The following is a 22302-nucleotide window of genomic DNA, read 5'->3' as shown; positions in this document are numbered from 1 at the left end:
AATGAAATTGCTAAACCACAGAGTAACTTGAGGGACATATTGCCATGAAAATCTTTTCCGAGAACCTCCAAATTCTCTAAAAGCAAAGCACTCAGGAAGGCATATCTGATAAGTTCCAAGGAGGTCAGACTTTGACATAGTGCTTCCAAATTCAGGTGGCAGGGCTGTTCTTGTTCTACTAGGGTTGGGGCACTGAGGTGTTTGGGGTTTTGTGCCTCCAGCAGGAGCAAGAATCCTGGAAGCACTGCAGTCCGTGTCCCCTGTGAGGACCCTCATGTTTACCTACATGTCATTACTGACGTGCTGTGTATCTCCATGCCCACCCTCTGCAGGCAAAGGAGGCAAGTGAGAAGGAGGTGATTCTTAGAAGCCCCCTGGAGCGTTGGTCCTGGTGAGCTAGCTCTGTTGGAGGATTCTGGGGAAAAAAATGAATCTTGAAGGGTGAGAAAGAGTGACCTAGCAGTCTAGGCAGACAGGGACAAGACCAGTGCATGTTCAGAAAAGCGGAGAAAAGGGTACTCGGGGCAGGGTGGACAGATGGAAATGAGAGAGGAATGAGAGAAAGTCTAGGTGGTAAAGTATGTTCCTATTGGAGTCAAGGAGTTTAGATTCTATTCAGAAGGTCCCATTTAAGCAAGGGCTATGATGCGGTTTGGGTTTTACAGGCAGGTGTTATGGGAGGCAATAATAGGGAGAGGAGAGTGGGAAGCAAGGAGGGTGACAAGGACTTGTTACAAGAGTTCAAGGGAGAGGGAGGAGGCCTTGAACTAGGTATGGGAACAGGGTAGGGGAAGATGAAGTTTGGGGAAGTTCAGGAAGTAGAATGGGAGTTGCTGACAAATTGGAAATTGGGATGAAGGAGAGGGAGGACTGGAGGGAGCCCTTTTGGCTTGGGGAACTGAGTGGATGGGCACTGACATTACTGAGATCGGGAATTCTAGAGGAAAAGCACATTCTGGGGGTCATGGAGACAGAGTTCTGGACATGTTGGGGCTCGGGTGGCTATCAGGCATCCAGATGAACATAGACGCTGAGCCCCTCAAGTCTAGAGTGCAGTAGGGATGGCTAAGATGGCAGGAGGCCTGTAGGCATGGCTGTAGTTCATGACCATGCAGAAAACATTTCCCTGAAGGAGCTAAGTCGGTGGGAGAGAGGAGAGACCCGAGGTTGGTATCCTGAGGTACAGGGACATCTGAGGCTGGGCAGAGTAGAAGCCCACAAACAATTCTAAGAAGGCACAGGCCAGCAGACTGGAAGAGAACCAGGGGAGAGTGTTTTGTGGGAGGCCAAGGGACAGGACAGTTTCAGGAAGCGGTTAATAGTATCATAGGCTGAAGAAGGTTTGAAAGATAAGGTTTCTGTAAGCTGAGGAGGGAAGGGACAAGAAGAAAGCCTGGCAAGAGGAGATGGTATGGTCATTGTAAGAGCAGCAGGGGCCTGAGATGAGAAAGACAAGGATGTCCTTGGGCGGAGGAGAAATGTATTTCAGTGCGGCAGATACGAATTTTTCTTATGCAAATTGGAAATTATGATCCCAGCACAGGATGTTGGCACTTTGCACTTTCAAATTCCTAATCAGAAATGGGATTCAGTAAGTTGTTTTTAACTAAACAAAAACCGTAGGAGGTCTTATTGAACTTTTGATTTTAGAGTAAACTTTGTATAATCACTTTCTATCCAGAACTCTTTTGACTTGAGGACATAGGGAGGCATATGATTTGCAATTTTTGAACCAATAAAAGACAAAAGAGAATAAAGCACGAATTAACAAAGTCAGAAATGGAAATCAAGAATTGCTTTGCTCTCATCTGCAAGTAATAAGTTTCTATGATACTCAGGAATTAAAAATAATTTTGCATTAAAAATCTTTAATGAGAAAGAATGGGATGGAAAAAAACCTGACCCTACCACTGAAGTGCATATAATTTTCTTTCTTTCTTTCTTTCTTTTTTTTAAGATTTTATTTATTTATTTGACAGAGATCACAAGTAGACAGAGAGGCAGGCGGGGGGATGGTGGGCAGGCAGGAAGCAGGCTCCCCGCTGAGCAGAGAGCCCGATGCGGGGCTCGATCCCAGGACCATGGGATCATGACCTGAGCTGACGGCAGAGGCTTTAACCCACTGAGCCACTCAGGCGCCCCAGAAATACATATAATTTTCAAAAGGATTTTAGCTACTGATCATCTCTCCTGCCTCAGTGTACTCATGAGACTTAGACTAAAGCGGAAATCGAAAAACATAAGTGAACCCTGATTTTCTAAATTGTTGGTTCCTATAGGTTTGCACACTGGTTCTCCAGAGGGCTTTCACATTGATACTGCATATTAGAATTCTATAGATGCCTATCCTTGTTTTCTTTTTTCAAAATGTATTAAATTTTTTTGTTGAAGTATAATTGACACATAACATTACATTAGTTTCAGTTGTATGACATAATGATTTGGTATTGTATATATTATGAGATGATTGCTATAGTAAGTCTAGTTACTATCCAACACCACAAAGTTATAGTTTTTTTTTTATGATCTTGAAGAGCTTTTAAGATCTTTCTTAACACCCATTGAATACACAATATAGGATTGTTAAGTGTAGTACCATTCTGTAGGCCACATCCCCAGGACTTAAATCATTGTTTTCCATTCTATTGTTTCTCTTGGAAATTTTCTTTAAACAATAATATGTGGGATTTTATTAATTTATCCTAAACTGAATAAATTATCCTAAATTAATTCACCCTAAACTAAGAGTACTCTTAGGTTTTGAAAAACATTACCATGCCATAAAAATTTATAGGGACTTGAACCAAAATTTGCCCCCTGCCATAGCTTTTTGCCAGGTAACTTTAGGTACTTTTATTATAATAAACATTCCTCTCTTGATGTAAGTTTAATTGAATAAGTTAGACTTGCTCAATGTACGTTTCTGTCCATTTCCTTGTCTGAAACTTCTTAAGAATGTTAGAACATATTCAAGACACATTAAAATAAAACATTTTAGCCTCTTTCTTTTTTTCTTTCTTTTTTAATTTTAGCCTCTTTTAAGTGTGGAGTTTGGTGGTATTAACATTCACCTTGGGATGAGTAAGAGAATCAAACTGAAAATACTGACTCTTAAGTACTCTCCACAGTTTTGCAAAGGGTTGACTAAGCTCAGGATAGATCTACCACAGTTGCCTGTGCTAAGACTATGCAGAGTTTGGGCCCAGGAAATCAGAAGACCCCATTCTCATCTTTTCTGAATCAGCGGAGGACTTTGAGATGCAAGGACACGTGGGACCACCACCTACCCCAACCCTGACCTCCTGGCCCAGCTCCTTCCATACTCTCAGTGCTCAGTGTTCGGGAATGGGCTCACAGCAGGAGCTCTGTGTTCTGCAAATGCATTGCATGCCATGTTTTAGGTTTTTAGCATTATTTTTCTAATGTGGCCTGTGTGGCAGATTTAGAAGAGTGAAAACACTATAATGCAAATACACCTTTGTCCACAGGGAAGAGTCCCTTGCTTTCAGGGCTCACATCTCCTATTGTCAAAACATGGCAAGCAGATCTGAGCATTGAATGAGATGGAGAAACAATAGTTGAAGTTCAAGTCTTCTGTGTTTGGGATTTCTGTCCAATCCAGTCTTTCCTCTCTGGTTTGCACACACTGGGATAACTCACCAGGATTTTTGCAGGGCTCTGTCTGTGGGGCTCTGGCATCCGCACATCTCTCTTTCTGACAAGATGAGGGATGGTCGAATTTTGCAGAAAGGCGCTCAGCTCGGGGGTGTCCTCTGGGGAGGCAGCGGGCTGCAAAGAGAAAGCAAGAGATAGCTTGTCAACCTTTCATTAGCCTTGAACTCCAGGCATTTTTTTCCCCCTCAGAGGACTAGGAGTCACAAGAGAAGCCGGACCCGTCCTGATTTACCAGAAGTGTGTTCAACCACAAAATGAAATAGATGGGCAAGGAATAAGCCTTCCCATTCTCTAATCATAGGAGCTCCTGAAGGATGGGGAATGCATTCCTGGAAAGTTTATCTTGTAAGCATGAGATTTTAAGCGGAAGTGATTCCCTCAGAAGGAAGTGACTTTTCAAGCATGAGTCGTTATTTTCCTGTTACTTTTCTCTCATCATATATCAGTGCTGGTGAAACGCAGGAACATTCTGTGTGGTGGGACAGATTCTCAGGTGGCGGGAAAGTGAGGTGCTGGCCATAGGGAAAGAGATGTAGTCAAGGACCCAACATCAGCATGTCTGAGCCCCACACTCCTGAAATTCTAAGAAATGCTCCCTCAGGAGTGGATCGTGTTCTAATAAAAATGAGTTTTCCGAAGCATGCCACGTGAACATTATGCTGTAAGGGAGCTTGTTTAGAGCCTGGAGTTTGTGAGTGTTCTAGAACTTATGATTTTATCTCAGGCTCCATGCTTGGTACATCTGAGAGCTGAATAAATATTTTGAAAGTGCCAATAAATCACATATAATATTTCATTAAAATTCTTCATTTAAGACTGACTGAATATAGAATCTTTATTTCCTGTCCCTGCCCCAAGTCCCCCCCACACATGTTCTTTTAAATGGTTTCTCTTTGTAGCCCCAGGAGCAGTGACGGTATGCTCATTTCTGTGGGGTGAGGAAAGATATCCCTATATTGTAGATGCAGAAGGCACCACAAAAATGAAATGATTGTGCTCAGCATGTCCTAAGACCCTAGAAAAATCTACCAGATAAACAGAAAGATAGAGCCCAGACTCCTTAGCATGCTGTGCACAGCCCCCTGTGTACTGGCCTCAGCCTGCTGCTCCAGCCTCATTTCTAACCAAGAGCCCTCCCCACCCTGCTCTGCAATGTGCAGAACAACTTTCCACTCCTGAGGTGCAGCAGAATGATTCCCGAGCCCCCGTGAGACGTTCCACGTGATAGCTCGATTCCCCCATCAGCATCCACCAAGCTGTGTGGTACCTGCCTGAGGACCAACCTGAGTTGCCCAGTGAGAACATGGAAAATGATAAGCATAAAGTCACATATGATGTCCAAGGTAATCTCAGGAAACAGGGAGAGGAAGAAGATCCAGTGAGGAAACGTGAGATGGGAGAAAGTCTAGGAGACTTTCCTTTGTAAAGAGACAGTCCAGGAGAGTAGGAAAGTGGGAATCTAGGGAAGTCTAAAGAGAAGAAAGTTGTAAAAATACAGGAGTGAAAAAAAATGTCAAATCCTGCAGAGGAGTAAAGCATTAGGACTAAAGTAGTCATTTAGTAGTCATACTAAAAGTAGTCATTTTGTCATGTAAGAAATTATGGACATAGGATCCAGTAGTTCTACTCTGGGTATTCATTGGAAGAAAACAAAAACACTAGCTTGAAAAGATATATGCATCTCCACTTTGCTGTAATATTATTTACAGTAGCCAAGATATGGAAGCAGCTGAGGTGTCCACTGATGGATGAATAGATGTGGTGAATACACGCATGCGTGCACACCCCCCCCAAATATTATTCAAACACAAAAAAGAAGGAAATCAATGACCTTGTGGGCATTATGTTAAGTGAACTAAGACAAAGACAAATTCCACATGCAATCTGAAAAAACAAGGCCACCCAAACCCCAAACCAAAATAAAACCCTTAACTCATCGATAAAGAGAACAGATTGGTGATTGGGAGTGTGGGGGGTGGGGCTGGGGAGTGGGTGAAATGAGTGAAAGTGGTAAAAAAAATTATAAACTTCCAGTTATAAAATAAATAAGTCCTAGGGATGGAAATAAAATACAGCGTAGTAACTATAATTAATAATACCGTGTTGTATATTTGGAAGTTGCTAAGAGAATAGATTTTAAAAGTTCTCGTCGCCAGGAAAAAAAAATTGTAATCTGTGTGGTGATGGATATGAACTAGAGTTACTATGGTGGTCATTTCACAATATATACAAACACCCAATCATGTTGTATACCTGAAACTAATATGTGATATGTCAATTATATCTCAATGTAAAAAAAGAAAAAAGAATGTATAGATGCTCTTTGCTGAGCAGGGGATGGGTATGGGTAGAAATTGATCTGCAGAAGCTAAAGGGTGAAGGCATTCAGACAAATGGATAATTATTTGAAAAAGTATAAAATTAAATCTTTATCTTATTCTCATATTGAAGAAATTCCCCATGGCTCAGAGATGAGATGCTACCACATCCTCCAAATAAGAAAACACCAAAAGAAAGCAAAATAAAACATGGACATTCTTAGTTGCTATTTATAATGGAAACAGGATAGTAATGTAAAATTTTGTGGTCATACATAGATTACTTGTTAAATAAATTATGACATTTATGCAAGAGACCACTGGACACTTTTTTTTAAAAAAGATTTTATTTATTTATTTGACAGAGAGAGATCACAAGTAGACAGAGAGGCAGGCAGAGAGAGAGAGAGAGAGAGAGGGAAGCAGGCTCCCCGCTGAGTAGAGAGCCTGATGCGGGACTCTATCCCAGGACCCTGAGATCATGACCTGAGCCGAAGGCAGCGGCTTAACCCACTGAGCCACCCAGGCAACCCAACCACTGGACACTTTTTAAAAATGATATAGAGCTATGTAGTAATTTAGAAAAAAATGCAAGATCTTAGGGGAAGAGGCAGATTATAAAATAGCATATATAATAAGATTGCATTTTTTAATAAAAATGGATCTATATTTACCTTATATATCTAGCAGTAGGAAAAAAATCTGGAAGAGTTGTCATGTAAACATTACCAGTTGTAGAGATTTGATAATATTAAGAAGTTTTGCTAACTTCTTTTCAGGTATGATAATGGTATTACAGATTTTTAAAGAGATCCTTAATTACTGTCAACATACAGTAAAGTGGAAAAATAAATTAATGCACAAAAAAGGGAAATGTAACAGTAAATGGGTAGTGACATTATTAGAAATTAAAATTTTTCTTTTTTATGTTTTTATATATTGCCTGATATATTGTTTTGATGGACATTTAGTACTTTTTATTATAAAATTTTAAAAAACATTTAACAACTATAATAAGAGCAAAAGAGAAATAAGAAAGCAGGTATAACAAGTAGAGCTCGGCTAAAAATGGAAGGGAAGAGGGGTCCATTCTTGGAAGAAGATGCAGACCCAAGTTATTTGCTTATTGTTTGTTTTGAAGATGGAAATTTAAGTACGTTTCTGGGATCCAAGGAGGGAATCAGTAGAGAGGAAGAGGTTGAAAATATTGGAAGCAGGGGATACGTGATGTATCAAGTTAAATTTATCAAGTTAAATTTGGAACAGGAGGAAGAGCTCTTCTTCCTCTTAAAGTATTGGACAGGACTGAGGATGAGAAAGAGACAATTAAAGATGTGTGTGTGCGTGTGTGCACACGCACGCGTGTGTGGTGGGGATTGGGATTTGGAATGGCAAAAAGGATCCTTTGAAGATTCTCTTGCTATAAGGTCATCTGCTAACAGTGATGCTAAGGAGGCTGAATGGGAAGTACGAGAACAGTAGTGAAGGTTTGGAGAAACCAATGAAGAGATGAGAGAGGTGGCTTCTCCAGATGCTGACTGTCCAGTGAACACTTCCATCAGTGTGTTCTGGTGCCCCCAGGCAAAGGAGCAGAGAAACCAAACTGTGGGACTGTGTCTGATGGAGATTTTCAGGGCAAGGCCTTGGAAGGATAGAGGAAAAGGGAGGTTAAGTAAGGAGACCTGTAAAAGAATGTTTCAACCAACTCATCATGGATTCCTGGCTTGGCGGGAAAGAAAGTATGGCCAAAGGTAGCCTTGAGAGTCAGGTGAATTAGTTGATTCAGAGAAAGTTTTCATATCAAGGAAGAGAATGTCTCGTGGACAGAGAAGTGAGAAAGTTATGAAAACAGGAGACTGAAGTAGGGGCTTAGATGTGGACTTAAATATTTTAGGGACAGGGTAATTAGAAGCGATGTTCACAGCACTGGGCTGATGAAGTACATAGACTCCGAGTTACAGGCCAGCCCCATGGACGCTGGAATAGTCTAAGACCCTGGTAGGGAAGGAGTGCCTGCCGAAGGGTTGCTCAAGGGTACTCAAGGTGGAGAATCTGCTAGAAAAGCCCTTAAAGCCTAAGACTGAAATTTGAGTTTAGATAGAAAATTGTGACCATCTCTAAGATTCCCTTATGCATTTTCTATCATGTATTCATGAGTGTGTGTGTGTGCGTGTGTGTGTGGTTTTTGCTTTGAGATTTTCATGTTTCCTTTCTTTTTTATTGTTCACTGGGAGATGTGTTACAGAGTTAACTCTGCATATAACCAAACTGCAGGGAAAAGGTGCTGGAAGGACCTTCGGAATGTTCCTTTATTCCTGTAGTGGTAGCAGTAATAGTAAATTAATAGCCCAAAGAGAAGACAGCTCTGCAGCTTCCTATGTGGTGACATCAGATGAAGCTTGAGGATGGGTGAAGACCACGTTTGTGGGGGCCCCCAGTATACCATCATTTACAAATACTTATGGGCAGCCTCTCAGTAACACACAGGACTTATTCTGAGCCATAGAATGAACATATTACACAGCAGGGGTTGATAAAACATGCTTCTCTCTTTTAGTAATATTGTTTTGCAGATAGAGGAACGTCCCTCCCAAACACCACACTGAGAAAGTCTTTAAATGGCTTACCATCTAGTTTTTGAAAGTGGCATTCCAGAAATTATTTCAAAATATAGAGCAAAACAAGACAAAATAAAACCCCCAAAGCAAAAATGAACAAAAAACTAAAAACAAGGAAGAAGTTATCCAAGAAATGTAAACAACAGTTACAGCCTGTTTTTTAGATGAACTCTGGGAGCCTGTTTCACAATTGATTGTGAACCCGCAGGTCATATTTTTCCTGAATCTGAAACCATAGAGGTGAGGGCCTCTTAGCACCTCTTAGCACCACACGGGCGTTCAGTTCAGAAAACAGTTTGCTAAGGGCTCTGAGAAGCTGGTGGTAAACACTCAACTATCTTCTTTAGAACAAATACGAAAATTGCTCTTTTCTGCAATAAGGAAGAAATTATTAGTAAATATGGTTCTTTCCCCAGCTGCTACTCAGATTTTGACTTCAACAGGAGTTTTCTATTTGCATGAACTCTTCACAAAACTCTTCACTCTGGGATAGGTTTAAATTTATGAGCTAAAGGGATACTGTCTAGCTGGAATGTGCAATACTGTTGGAAACCCAAATAGTTGGGTGCAATCAGATTAAGGGCTTTTTGAATCCAAACAAACACAACACATACTATCTTCTTCTTATTTGTGATTTCTCTTTGGGTTTCAGGTATGTCTAATACACAAAAGATGGTGGACTTTCCCTCATGTAATCCTTTGTCTATAATTAAATTGAAGTAGAGACAAACCCAGGAGCTCAGTCTACCATGTAATTTTCTTTAAGGCATAAATGTTACGGATTTGTCAGGAGAGAAAAAAAATAGATTTTTTTTCTTAACGTTCTGAAAAAAGAATAGTTCATCCCACTGGTGATTTTGAAGCTTTTCTTAGTTGTTGGACATGTGTTTTTATATTCTAAAATTTACAGGAGAACCTGAAGACCCTCTTAAGGAGAAGTTAAGGCAAAGAGAAATGGACCCTGGAGAGTGTATTCCCTTTGGTGGCTAAAAATTGGACCAATAGGTACTGTTAAAAATAAAAGATGAATGAAGGTGCTCTATCGGGGGTGCATGAAAGAGACAGAGAGACGGAGACAGAGAGAGAACGTAAGTGGATTGGGAGCTGTAACAAGTTTCTGCATTCGGAATTAATAAGGAGCAATAAGTAAATGGAGGCAGTTAGGAAGGAAAAAAATTCTCTCGAGGGTAAGACAAAATGATGCAAATTTGCCAAGCCAAGCCACAGTCTGTGTGCTCACCGATTAAAACAAAACAAAACAAAACAAAAACAAAAAACCCCAAAGACTAGTTGCAGGGCTTGGCGGATGATCCCTGTGTTTCTGCTTCCATGTTTGTGCTATCTGGTTGTAATTTGGGATTTCTGTGAGAATGGTCTTGTTCGAGGCAGTTGGAACCTCCAGCCTTCCATGGCTCCAGAGCCCGTTCTTTATGCAACACTGGCTTTCTCCCTTGTTACCGTTGCCCTCATCTAACCTCTGCCACATCATGTGGACCTCGGGCTCCTTTCCTGAGTGGGGGGCCCAGAACATGGTCCTGTGATCCTAGCGCAGGTTGAAGCCAAGACCTCGCTTTTCCTACCCTTCTGGCTACAGTGTGACATCCCACAGCCCTTTCACCCTCTTATTCTCACCCTTGGCTGTTCATAATGAAACCTTGCCAGCTTAAAAAAGTCCTTTACACTTTATGTAGCTTGGGTTCCTCAATAGCGTCAGCTTTTTCAACTACATCTTATCTAGAGATCACAGCCTGTCTGGAGGACTCTCCAAACCCCAGGATAAAGTCCACCCAAATAAGATAATGGATAGTTGGAAGTCATTATTTTACTGCCTTGAGAATGGTTTAAGAAATACTTTATTCAACTCTAAAATTTTATTTCAAGAAGGATCTGGAATGAATTAGATTTAATGGATTGGCCCGAATGCTGCAGACAGTTGACTATTTCACAATGTTTTAGATGGCAGGATGTGCTGAAATTGCCACATTAAAATCCTCTATCTCTGAAGCCCGGAGGCGGAACCCTCATGGCCCTCTACTTATGTCTCTGTGTTCAGAGAAGGCAGAGAAACGAACTTGATGAAGTGAAATCATCATGGGAGGAACAGAAAACCGAAGACAGCAGCTGTTTCACTGGGAAGCAGAAGGGAATGTCCCCAAGGCAGTGTCCCACCCTCTGGGCACCACAAGGGGCCACGCATCTCACTCACTTTTCCTGAACCCTGTCACCCATGTGTGCTCCTGTTTGCCTTCATACTTGGGTAACAAAGCAGGCTAAGTGAATCCCCACGAAGCCTGGTATGGAGCAAGTACTAAAAAAACTCAAAACTGACAGACTTCTAGTGGCATCTGAGTGTGTCCCCAGTTTAGTCACTGATGTTTTGTATTTGGGCAGCAAGTGAGGTGCGTGTGGGTGAGAACTTTTGCCCATGGCCTCCTATGATCACAGTGGTAGCTTTCAAAGGGAGTCTGCTCTTCAAACCTTGGGGACATGAGGGTCACTTGGTGGTGTAACTCAGCTGTACCAGTCAGTGTTGTACAAGAAAAAGTGCATCCCGTTCAGGCCTTATCAGACTTGGAGGCTTATGTGAGGAGAGTCCTGTTTGGAATGCATGTTCAATTTATACATGGGTTGTATTTCAGAAGGTTTGAGGCTAGATGTTTGGCACTCAGAATGCATTTCTCTTTAGAGACAATCTTTTAAATGGTGGCTCAGTTTTCAGGCCAGCCCACAAAAACCCTACTTTATCTACAATATGGCTTTGATGAGTAAAACTATGTATTTATAATAAAAAGTAAGGCCAAGAGGTTGATATCTGAGTAATTTTTTTAAAAAATAGGAAAGAAATCCACATTGTGTTAAATACATTAGTTCTATTAAATGCTAATAGGTTTAATTAGCAGACATGAGAAATTATTTTGAGATGTTGTGGAGACCCTGCAGTGGGGGAAGGGGTCCAGGGTATTTCAAAGGTTTTAAAGTTGGTGGCATTGGTTCCTTGGAGCAGATGGTCTAGAAAATGCTTCTGAGGAAATCTGGACGGTTGCTTTTTCATCAGCACATTTGCTTAGACATTTTGGGAGCTGCAAAGAAGCAGTGAAGGAGGGATCTACTTTCAGTGGTTAAGTGGGGAAAAAAATGAGAAAATATACAGGAGGCGAAGTGGACAAAAAGGTGTATGTGACCTGACGAGAAAGAATTTTGCTGAGGGAAAATGAGTTGAATGGCTGGAGAGGCAAACGTGGTAGGGAACTTGAAAATCCTCCAGAGGATACTTGGGAAAGCTGAGGTGGGAGTTTTCTCTCGGACAGGTCCACAGCTGGCCTGGGATATTCTGGTGGCTTGTCCAGTGGGCACTAGAGCATCCTCAGGAAGGGCTTGTAGACCTTCTCACAGATGCAGATGTTTCAAGAGGCACTCACTAATTGTTCTTTTTAAAGAAATTGTAGAACCAAATCATAAGTAATTTTTTCTTAGTGGGTAAGTTAGACTGAATGAGAGGATTTACTTTTTTTTTTTTTCAAGAGTTTACTTATTATTAGAGCGAGAGAGAGAGAGAGAGAATGAACGGTGGGGAGGGGTAGAGGGAGAAGAAGAAGCAGACTCCCCACTGAGCAGGGAGCCTAATGCAGGACTTGATGCCAGGACCCTGAGATTATGACCCAAGCTGAAGACAGACACTCAGCCAACTGAGTCACCTGGTACCTGACTAGGATTTAATTTTTACTTGTATGAATGTGTTTTGCCTCCTTATTCCTTTTATTAAACCTACCCTTTCTCTGCTTCCTAAAGAACTAAGTTAAAAAACTACAGATGTTTATCTTCAAATAGCTATATTTTAAAAAACTATATTTATCTTTAAAAATCTATAGTTAAAAAAACAGTAATTAGCTTTGATGCAAGAATCTGAAATTGATACCTAGTTTAAAAAAAATTTCCCTGGGGCACCTGGGTGGCTCAGTGGGTTAAGCCTCTGCCTCTGGCTCGGGTCGTGATCTCAGGGTCTTGGGACCAAGCCCCGCATGAGGCTCTCTGCTCAGCAGGGAGCCTGCTTCCCCCTCTCTCTCTGCCTCCCTCTCTGCCTACTTGTGATCTCTCTCTGTCAAATAAATAAATAAAACCTTTAAAAAAAAAATTCCCAGACCTATTCCATTGAAGATAACTAGATGTAATAAATAATTTGTTCTTTACTAATTTCCAATTCATATTTAAGACAGAGAATAGACTGTTTAGCTTTTGTATTATCTAGGAATAAATAAATTTGCCAGGTAGGTTTATAGGGACGTCACCAATAAATTACTTATTATCTTAAGAAGAAAATAATGTTCAAGTACTCTCAATTTGTTGGTAGCTGATTATATAAAATATACTGATAATTAATTAAAAAATCTATTTATTGATAAAAAAGCTTTTTTAGAACCTCTGGGTTATACACACTAAATACAAGTGAAAGTACTCAGAGGACCTGAAAGTAAAAACATTTCAAGTTTTTCATTATTCTGAATTTCAAGCATTCTTACCATTTGTCATTTGGGGAGATATTCCTTCATATTGTAATCAAATCATCTTATAATCAATTTCCACAAACTGACAGTTTTATAGAAGAAGCATAATTAAGTTGCATTTTAAAAATTACTAGCCTTAGGTGCGCCTGGGTGGCTCAGTCAGTTAAGCATCTGCCTTCAGCTCAGGGTCCTGGGATGGAGTCCTGCGTCAGGCTCCCTGCTCAGCAGGGAGTCTGCTTCTCTCTCTCCCTCTGCTCCTCCCCCCTGCTCATGCTCTCTCTCTCTCAAATAAAATCTTAAAAACAATTACTCGCCTTAGATTTTTAATCAAAGTCTATACTTCAAAGAATATCTGGGTGGCTGTCACCACCCCATTTGCATGAGTCTATCAACATTTAAGGCAAGTTATCTGTTAGTATCATTCCAGTCACTGTAAATGATTGTTAAACTGCAACACAGAAAAAGAATTTACAACCAATATGGCCCATATCACATAAGTTACATAATATATATGAACATATATAAATAATGTCAGATATAAAGCAAACATTACACTCTGGAGTTTAGAGACCTTCCCCAGGTTTCTGTGCTTCAAGAATCTACCACTGAAGTAGAGAATCCGTATGGGACATGTGAAAGATTTAATTTCTTCAATGTTATACATTCCATTTGAAGATGTTATTTTATTTTTTAAAGATTTTATTTATTTATTTTTAAGACAGAAGGAAAATGAGTGGGGGGGGGGAGCTGAGGGAGAGAGAGAGAAGCAGATTCCCTCTGAGTCAGGTGGAGCTGGACCTGGGGCTCCATGCCAAGACCCTGAGATCAAGACCCTGAGCCAAAGTCAGATGTCTACCTGCCTAAGCCACCAGGAACCCCAGAAGATGTTATTTTATAATAAGCTACTATCCTTGAAAGATATTAAAATCATCTCAATGAAGAGCCAAGAGAGAGGAAATGGACAAAAAAATTTCCAAGGAGGAAGTATTTTAAATAATTTTGTGGAACAGTGACCTTATTTATAATTTCTCCATAAAGAAGAAGACCTGTCCTATAAATCCTTTCATACTGAATCCCTTTGTCTTCCTCTCTTGGAATAGAAGGCTTACTGGGTTGAAGAAGAAAGCCTTTCATAACAGTGCCACTGGTTAGAGTAGGGGCAGACCTGCATTCTGAATGGTTGAGTTAGTGTTTCATGAAGTCTGCCCTTTGCTCCATTTCTAATAGAGACTCTGTCTCCCTGAGCTACTAGACAATGATTCTTAAAGTTCTTGATTCTTAAAGTTCTCTTTTGAGGATAACATCTGGTTAAACAGGTTATTTTCCCTCATTCAGGTGTAATGTTTTTAAGGGTTTATGCTAATTATGTTCTTTTCTTCCCAGAAGAAACTTAAAGCTAGATTTGGATCTTAATCTGAATGAGATCAGCTGCTTGGACACTTGAGCTTCTGACTAGTCTGTGACCAGCAAAGCAGCGTGGATGTCAGGTGAGGACTGTAGAATGGCAGAGTTTTAGGACTCCAGACCCTGCCTCTTACTAGACTCCCAGGTGACTGGATAAGCTTAACAATCTGAGAAGCACTGCTCTCAGCTTCTCTATAGCTGCACTAAAGAATGGGGTCCAGGAACTAGAGGGTATCATGCTTAGCGAAATAAGTCAATCGGAGAAAGACAACTATCATATGATCTCCCTGATATGAGGGAGAGGAGATGCAACATGGGGGGTTAAGGGGGTAGGAGAAGAGTAAATGAAACAAGATGGGATTGGGAGGGAGACAAACCATAAGTGACTCTTAATCTCACAAAACAAACTGAGGGTTGATGGGGGGAGGGGGTTGGGGGGGGGTGGGGTTATGGATATTGGGGAGGGTATGTGCTATGGTGAGTGCTGTGAAGTGTGTAAACCTGGCGATTCACAGACCTGTACCCCTGGAGATAAAAATATATGTTTATAAAAAATAAAATTAAAAAAAAAAAAAGAAATAGCAAAAAAAAAAAAAAAAAAAAAAAGAATGGGGTCCAGAAATTTCCAGTCTGGGGGTTCTTGGGGCACTGGGATGGCCTTTGGCAAATTATCGCATTTCACCACTTGCTATTGGCAACATCTGGAAAAGCCTACTTGACAAAGATCCTTATATCTTTTGGCAGTGTACCAAAAAGACTCTAAAAATAGCATTTTGTACAAATTCTCCAAAACATGACATGTCTATTAATGACTTTGGTTTGGTTGTGCTGCTAGTCAAACCATATGCAAAAGGTATCTATTAAAATAGGCTAAATAAATGACAGGTTACCATGAACAATAAAACCAAGAGAAATTTAAATTTTCTAGGAGTGACACTTTAAGTTAGGTCTGGCATTTTTTTTATAAAGATTTTATTTATTTATTTATTTAAGAGATAGCACATGAGCAGGGGGAGGGGTAGAGGGAGAAGCAGACTCCTTGTGGCCCTGAAGCAGGGAGCCTGACACAGGGCTCCATCCCAGAATGGACCTGAGCTGAAGGCAGACACTTAGCTGATTGAGCCACCCACGTGCCCCAAGGCCTGGAATTTTAACCGTAAAACTAAAAGAAAAGGCCATATAGATAATCACCAAAATAACTCATTCTTATAATTACTTTGCTTTAAAAAATATAAGCCATGGGTTTGTTTTTTTTTCCTTACCATAGAAAAGTAGGCTAGTTAGAAAAAACAGTTAGACTAGGATCCTACCTTTATATCCTGTGGGTTGATGTCAGGATTTGTTTGACACTGCAGAGGTCCCAGAGTTTGGATATGAAAAATGTAGAGGAGAAATTCGTCCCGGGCAGAGAATGGCCAACCCACCTCCAGAAGGGTGTCACTGATGGTACTCGGTCCAATATTGTGCAGCTACAAGAAAGGAACGAGTAATGGTACAGCACAAGTCAGGAAGAGGAAATCAAGCTCCATGTACTTCCTACCCATTCTAAAAAGTATTTTGGGTTTTAACGCATCTGGGCTATGATGGTTGCAATAGAAAAATACCATCTATATAAGCAAGAGGAGCTCTGAAAGCAAGAGGCGCTGGTGCTCAGAGAAAAAACTTCCTTCTGTGAAGCTCTGAGGGCAGATTTCCTTAGCAAAGACCACATTCACTATGTCTGATCATTGTGATGTTTACCTAAAATTTATATTCATTTAATTGTAGGGCTAGAAATGCAATTTTAATGCTATGCTTTCAAAACCTACTTATTTTTTCTTTGCATTGAAATCTGCCTTTTTCCTGACTACTGACTTGTCAATTGCAACCATATGCAATGCACTCTCTTTCACCCTCTGGAAAAATGGTTATCCATCAAATGCCAGAGATGGTCCAGGCTCACCACAGTTCACTTCAAGTGCACATTTCAAAGCTGAGCTCCTTCTGTTTTAATCAGTGACTCTCAAAGAGAGAGAGGCCACCTCTCATAAAGAGATGAGTGTTTTAAACTCATGAAGCCTGTACTCACAGGACAAAAAAACAGCTTGGGAAAGTCACGAAATGTATTTAAATTTATTGTGGGTTTGAAAATTCACTCCAAAGTTAACAGGGAACTTTTTTTTCCCCTCAGTTCTGAAAATTATAATGACCAAGAAAACAACTTATAATTTGGTTTTGCTTATTAGGTGGCTCATTTAATTCACTTTATCAAAGCAACACGGCATGCACTGATAACAGTGTATTTTGGGACAGGACAATAGCATGTAGGAAACACGTGATGATTGCTTTTGTCACCACTGATTATTACCCTAAAATTTTATGATTCGTTTATGCTAAGATTAGAAGCAGGGCTTCTCTGAGAATGATTGAGTTTGAATATGTTTGCAAACATTAAAGTTTCACCATTCTTAAGCAGAAACCGGTGCACGCAAGGCCTAATGAATTATTTGACAGCATTTTTTTTTCTAGCAAGGTTCTTAATCCTAGTAGCCTTGGGGACTATGTTATCCTTTTGCTATCATGAGAGCTTAGGGCAAAGCTTTGATCCAGGTAGGGATGGGGCTTCTGGTTCTGAACCACAGGTTGGGCAGATGACAGAGGTTTTCATGTTGACGCTATGCAGGAGTTCACACTTCTTTCCCACATATGTACACAGCTCATCAGTTTTAAAATGACTTCATTGTTAACTGTAGAGAATGCTATTCACGTCCCTTGTAGCTTAAGATGAAAGTCACAGTCAGGATTACTAGGTCAGTGGAATGAGTTATGCAGGAAGGGGATAGAGAGCAGTAACTAAGGAGGGATCTCAAACAGAAGATGGCTTTTTCATAAGCTGCTGGTTTGCTTCTGGAAAATATTTTACTAATCAACTGACTATTTCAAATCTCAGAATAAGTTATTCATGTGTGTATGTTATGTGTGTGTTTGGTACAATAGCAAATAATTCGTAAAATTCTCTCTCTCTGGTACCTTCTGGTTGGTGACCTTCAGTTTAAAGAGGTGGGTAGATTTTAAGGATATTTGAAAATGTAGGAAGAAGCAAAATAAAGTCCAGAGAGCTAGTCATTTTTATGCTTAAGCTGTCCAAACGTTAAAAAAAGGAGATGTAAGGAACATCTGAAAGAGAACAGTAACAAGATAAAATATTCTTGCTCTATAATGGCTCTCACTAAAAAGCAAGTGACTTGGGGCTCCTGGGTGGCTCAGTGGGTTAAGCCGCTGCCTTCGGCTCAGGTCATGATCCCAGAGTCCTGGGATCGAGCCCCACATTGGGCTCTCTGCTCAGCAGGGAGCCTGCTTCCTCCTCTCTCTCTGCCTGCCTCTCTGCCTACTTGTGATTTCTCTCTGTCAAATAAATAAATAAAATCTTTAAAAAAAAATAAATAAAAAGCAAGTGACTCATACTGTACCCCTTCCCCACACTGCACAAATCCAAGTGGTATATAAAGCTCAGATCTCAGGTTGGTGTCTTTTAAAATGCTATGAAGAGTTAATTGGTAAAGAGCATAAGATTAAATTCCTAACACAACTTTAAGACAGGTAAAACCTACCTCATAAATATGTTCCACCAGTGGTCCAACTCCTTCCTCTTTGTGGGGCTCCTCTTCTGGTTCCCAGTTATGAATGGGCAGAACAATCTGCGGAGGGTGGGATACTCTGAAACATGGAATGTTTTGTTAATTGCTGGTGATGACACAGGTGAAAAATGCTTCACTATTGTATGGTACGCTAACAGCAATGGGTTATATATATATATATATATATATATATATATATATATATATACACACACACACACACGCAATATACTTGAGCAGATATTGCCTAAACGGAAAAAGGTATTGAAAGTGATGTTCAGCAAAATAACTAAAGGAATAGTAAAGGATATGAAACATCTACAGGGATGCTTTTAATTCCTGGTCTTTAGCTCAGAGATAGACTCTTTTATCCTATCTCCTCTCTTGAGCACTAGGGAGCTCTCTTGGGACAGAGAGCATCCCTGAGTTGAGATAGATAATTTAACATATGGACATATAAATGCATACATCTATCCTCTGTAAGTGTAAGTGTGTGTGTGTGTGTGTGTGTGTGTGTGTGTATACAGGGTATATAATCCCTGCTTCACCATATCAAGAAATGGGACTTTTTTGGTGGATAAAAATCTAGAATTCTGTGTTGTGTTAAATGTTGACTTGTGAAGAAATGTAGTTTTGAATTAGATACTTGAAAATAGAGAAACCACTTGTATATTCCTACTTCTTAGATTCCTTTGACTTTTCATTAATGCAGCCATACCTCCCCCAAAGCCAGGTCCAGAGCCAAAATAAAGCTTGATCGAGTTCTAGAGTTGTCCTCTAGATAACTCAAGGGTGAGAGAGAGAGAGACAGTTAAATGATGTAATCATGTAAGTAGGATATTCACTTGACACAGAGATATTCTTTGCCTGCAGTTTACACCTAGAACATGAGCACTGGCTGAATGCAATGCAGTACAAGGCATTATTCTACATTAAAAGCTGGTTCCAAACCAAATTGTTAATTTTATATTATCTTAAAAAGGATACTTCTCAAAAGAACAATGCTTCCTAGCAATTTTTAGGTGAAGGATCTTTGAAAGAATTCCTAGACCTCCAGCTAAAAGTAACTTCAACAAAAAATCCCTCTTTTGGCAATTGGAAGTTTTAAGTGCCCTTTTAAGGGCATCAGTAATTAACGCAGCCCCCAGCAACTTCAAATGCTATCTTTATTCTACCCCCCTTCCCCAGTAATCTCTTTCTAAAGCAGAAAGCAAAATTATTGGGCTAACGACTGACCCAAGGGCAAGTAATTAATTTCTGTGTGTCCTTATTTCCTCATCTGAAGAATTATGATAAACTCTGGGTTGTATACTACAATTGATTGGAAAACATCTCAAATGCTCTTTGTTGAAGTCACTTTGGCTGCATTGTTTTCTAGGGGTGGGTGGAAGAAGTATAATTTTTAAACTGACAACCCACAGAAATGCTACTAAATTATAAAACCCTTCGCTTTCATCTCTAATGGGCAACTATTAAATTACAAGTGCAGGGCATAGGCTAGCTGAGCTGGTACTTCAACATTCCCTACCCTTATGTCGGTTTGTTGTTATGTCATGCTGCCCTTTCCTACTTGATTTGATTAAATCATGTTCAGATTAAGCACTGGGGACTTGGTGAGGAGAAGAGTACAGAACACAGATGGTTACTTTTATTTGAGCAAAGCCCAGAGAGTTTGGGCTTCCATCTCCGTGGAGTCTTCATGACCTAACCACCCAGAACTTTACTTTGCTCTTAGTTTGGCAACAGAAAGTTGACTCCAGGCTCCATATCCAATGTGAGGCTCTAGGGAAAATCCTTATTTATTTACTTATTTGCATAAAGAACACATACAGAGCAGAAGCTGAGCACATTTTCTCTGGAAAGTTTTGTTCTTATAGTCATCTATCCTGGGGGACTGGTCATAAATGTTCCAGTACCACAGAATTATAAATATTTAGAACTTGACAGGTACTATGGAGATAGTGTGTTCACAATCCCTCGTTTTATACATGAAAGGAAAACTGATGTTCAGAAAAGTAGGGGTTAGTTGCAGGTGAAGACTTCAGCTCACTCAGGTGTACTCAGGACTTTTCTATTTCCAATGTACAGATGACTCTTGAAAAACATGGGTTTGGACCGTGCTGGATCATTTATGCAGATTTTTAAATTTCTATGTGAGTTTTCATATAAGATACAGTATGGTAAGTGATTTTTTCTCTTCCTTATGATTTTCTTCATAACATTTTCTTTAGTTTACTTTATTATAAGAATACAGTATATAACACATATGCAAAATATGTGTTAATGAACTGCTTATGTTATCTGGAAGGCTTACTGTCAACAGTAGGCTACTAGTAGTGAAGTTTTGGGGGAGTCAAAGTTACATGTGCAGGGAGTTGGCACCCCTAATGTCTGCATTGTTCAGAAGCCAATGGTATAATGCACCACAGGGGCCATGAAGTCCCAGTGATTTTAGTAAAGACACTTAAAGAAACTTCCTGCCCCATTTCTGTAACAAAATCTAATAGAAATCTGTATGGAAACAGATAATCTACGATAGGCCATGACAAATCATGGCAAAACCATTCAAAAGCTATGGCTCCCAAAATTCAGTTATCTACTGTCTAAGACGTTTTCCAGATCTGGTGAAATCATGACAAAAAATGGCTCTCTGAAGATTCCAAATGAATAAATGAAACACTGTCCACTGTTTTCAAAATTACCATTTTTTTTTTAGAAGGAAGGAAGGAAGGAAGAATATAATCAACTATTAGCCAAGTATAAACAGCCCTCACAGCTCTTACTGAATAGTGCTCACATTCTAAGATGGAGGATAGAACATTATTCTACCTGAGACCCCCCCCCCCCAGGGATAAGAAGATTGGGGTACCAGTTAACACCAGACATTAGGAAAGGATTAGGGAAGCAAGGAATTAGGTTTTTGATAAGTTAAAGTCTGTATGCTATCAGAAGTTCAAATCTGATGCTGTGGTAGTACAGTCTGAATTATTCATTCATTATCATGTTTTCAAACACCTGTAAGCCCCAAAAGCAGACTACTAATTATTGTGTGGAACAATGTTGGCTCTACCCATTCTAGCCAGTGTCTATACAGACCACCATTGTTTATGATTGTAGTGTCCCGTGATCAAACCCACTCAATCCTGATTATATGACAAAGGACACAAGTTTATTACCCTTCATGAGCTCAATGCATGTGGTGCTGCCTCTCGTGGCCAAATTCTCTTGCAGACTTAATGCTAAATTAATCCTTTGTACCAACAAATGACATGTGAGTCTACTGAAAGACAGTGTTGACACCATCTGGCTCAGAGAGAAGTGGACTAATTCTCAGTATTTTCTTTCCCATCAAAGAAATAAATCCATTTGAGTTTATTTTTTTAAATGATAAAAACAACACTGAACTGAAAAAGAGCTGCTAGAGACTGTGCGTGATAAAATACATTGGAATAAACACAACTGGCAAATAAAATGAGATTTTTCTGAAGACTGAACATGGAAGATTTTCAACACAGTAGCTGTTTGTTCCTTGAAGAATTAAACATTGAAACCAATATTTTTGCTGAGTATCTGGAATAAAGAGTTTTACTTTGCAAAATGGCTAAAAAGAACTCTAACCCTGTGTTAGAGAATAAACTGTGGTTAATTGTCAGACATTAATCCAGCAATTTAAAAAATTACACCCATACAAGAAACCCAATTTTAATTACCTGTTTTGATTATTGGTAAAATGAATAGAAAATTTCCTTCCTTTTTAACAGAGAAATACTGGTGTCATAAATGATGGCAGAAATATATTTATAAATATTTATCTTATAAAATGGATATATAAGAATAAATACAGCTACATTACACTCTCTACTGCCTTGGACTGAGTTATGTTTTATGGAATAAAAACAGTTCCCAATTTAAAATTCGCTTTGGGATTAAAAGACAGTTTCAGTTTATTTTTGGTTAGCAAAACAAAGGTTAACAAAGCTTAAAGAAGGAGACAAAACTTCATATACACTAGTTGTAAATGTTAAAAGATATAAAAATAAGATAGCAAAAAAAATGCTTATTTCTTCTCTGATTTCCTTTAGTGTTTTTCTCAATGTGAAAGAGGAGGGAATTAAAAAAGAAATGCACAAAAATGAAACATCTGGATTAGCTGCAAAGATCTACAAAT

The 22302-nt window shown here is 39.7% G+C and overlaps 1 protein-coding gene across 1 annotated transcript in view; it reads right to left on the bottom strand.

The window, feature by feature from the left end:
* The window catches only part of ITGA8 (integrin subunit alpha 8), a 172918-nt gene that overhangs the window by 21436 nt on the left and 129180 nt on the right, over positions 1-22302 (bottom strand). The window contains exons 24-26 of the mRNA XM_047742468.1: positions 18108-18213; positions 15828-15986; positions 3661-3789 (exon numbers count right to left, since the gene is read on the bottom strand). Coding sequence (XP_047598424.1) covers positions 3661-3789; positions 15828-15986; positions 18108-18213 — 394 coding nt within the window. The remainder of the gene's footprint in view (positions 1-3660; positions 3790-15827; positions 15987-18107; positions 18214-22302) is intronic.

This window comes from Lutra lutra, chromosome 8 (genome assembly GCF_902655055.1).
Source record: "Lutra lutra chromosome 8, mLutLut1.2, whole genome shotgun sequence".
NCBI classification, from domain to species: domain Eukaryota; kingdom Metazoa; phylum Chordata; class Mammalia; order Carnivora; family Mustelidae; genus Lutra; species Lutra lutra.
This window is presented reverse-complemented; position numbering and strand designations above follow the sequence as displayed.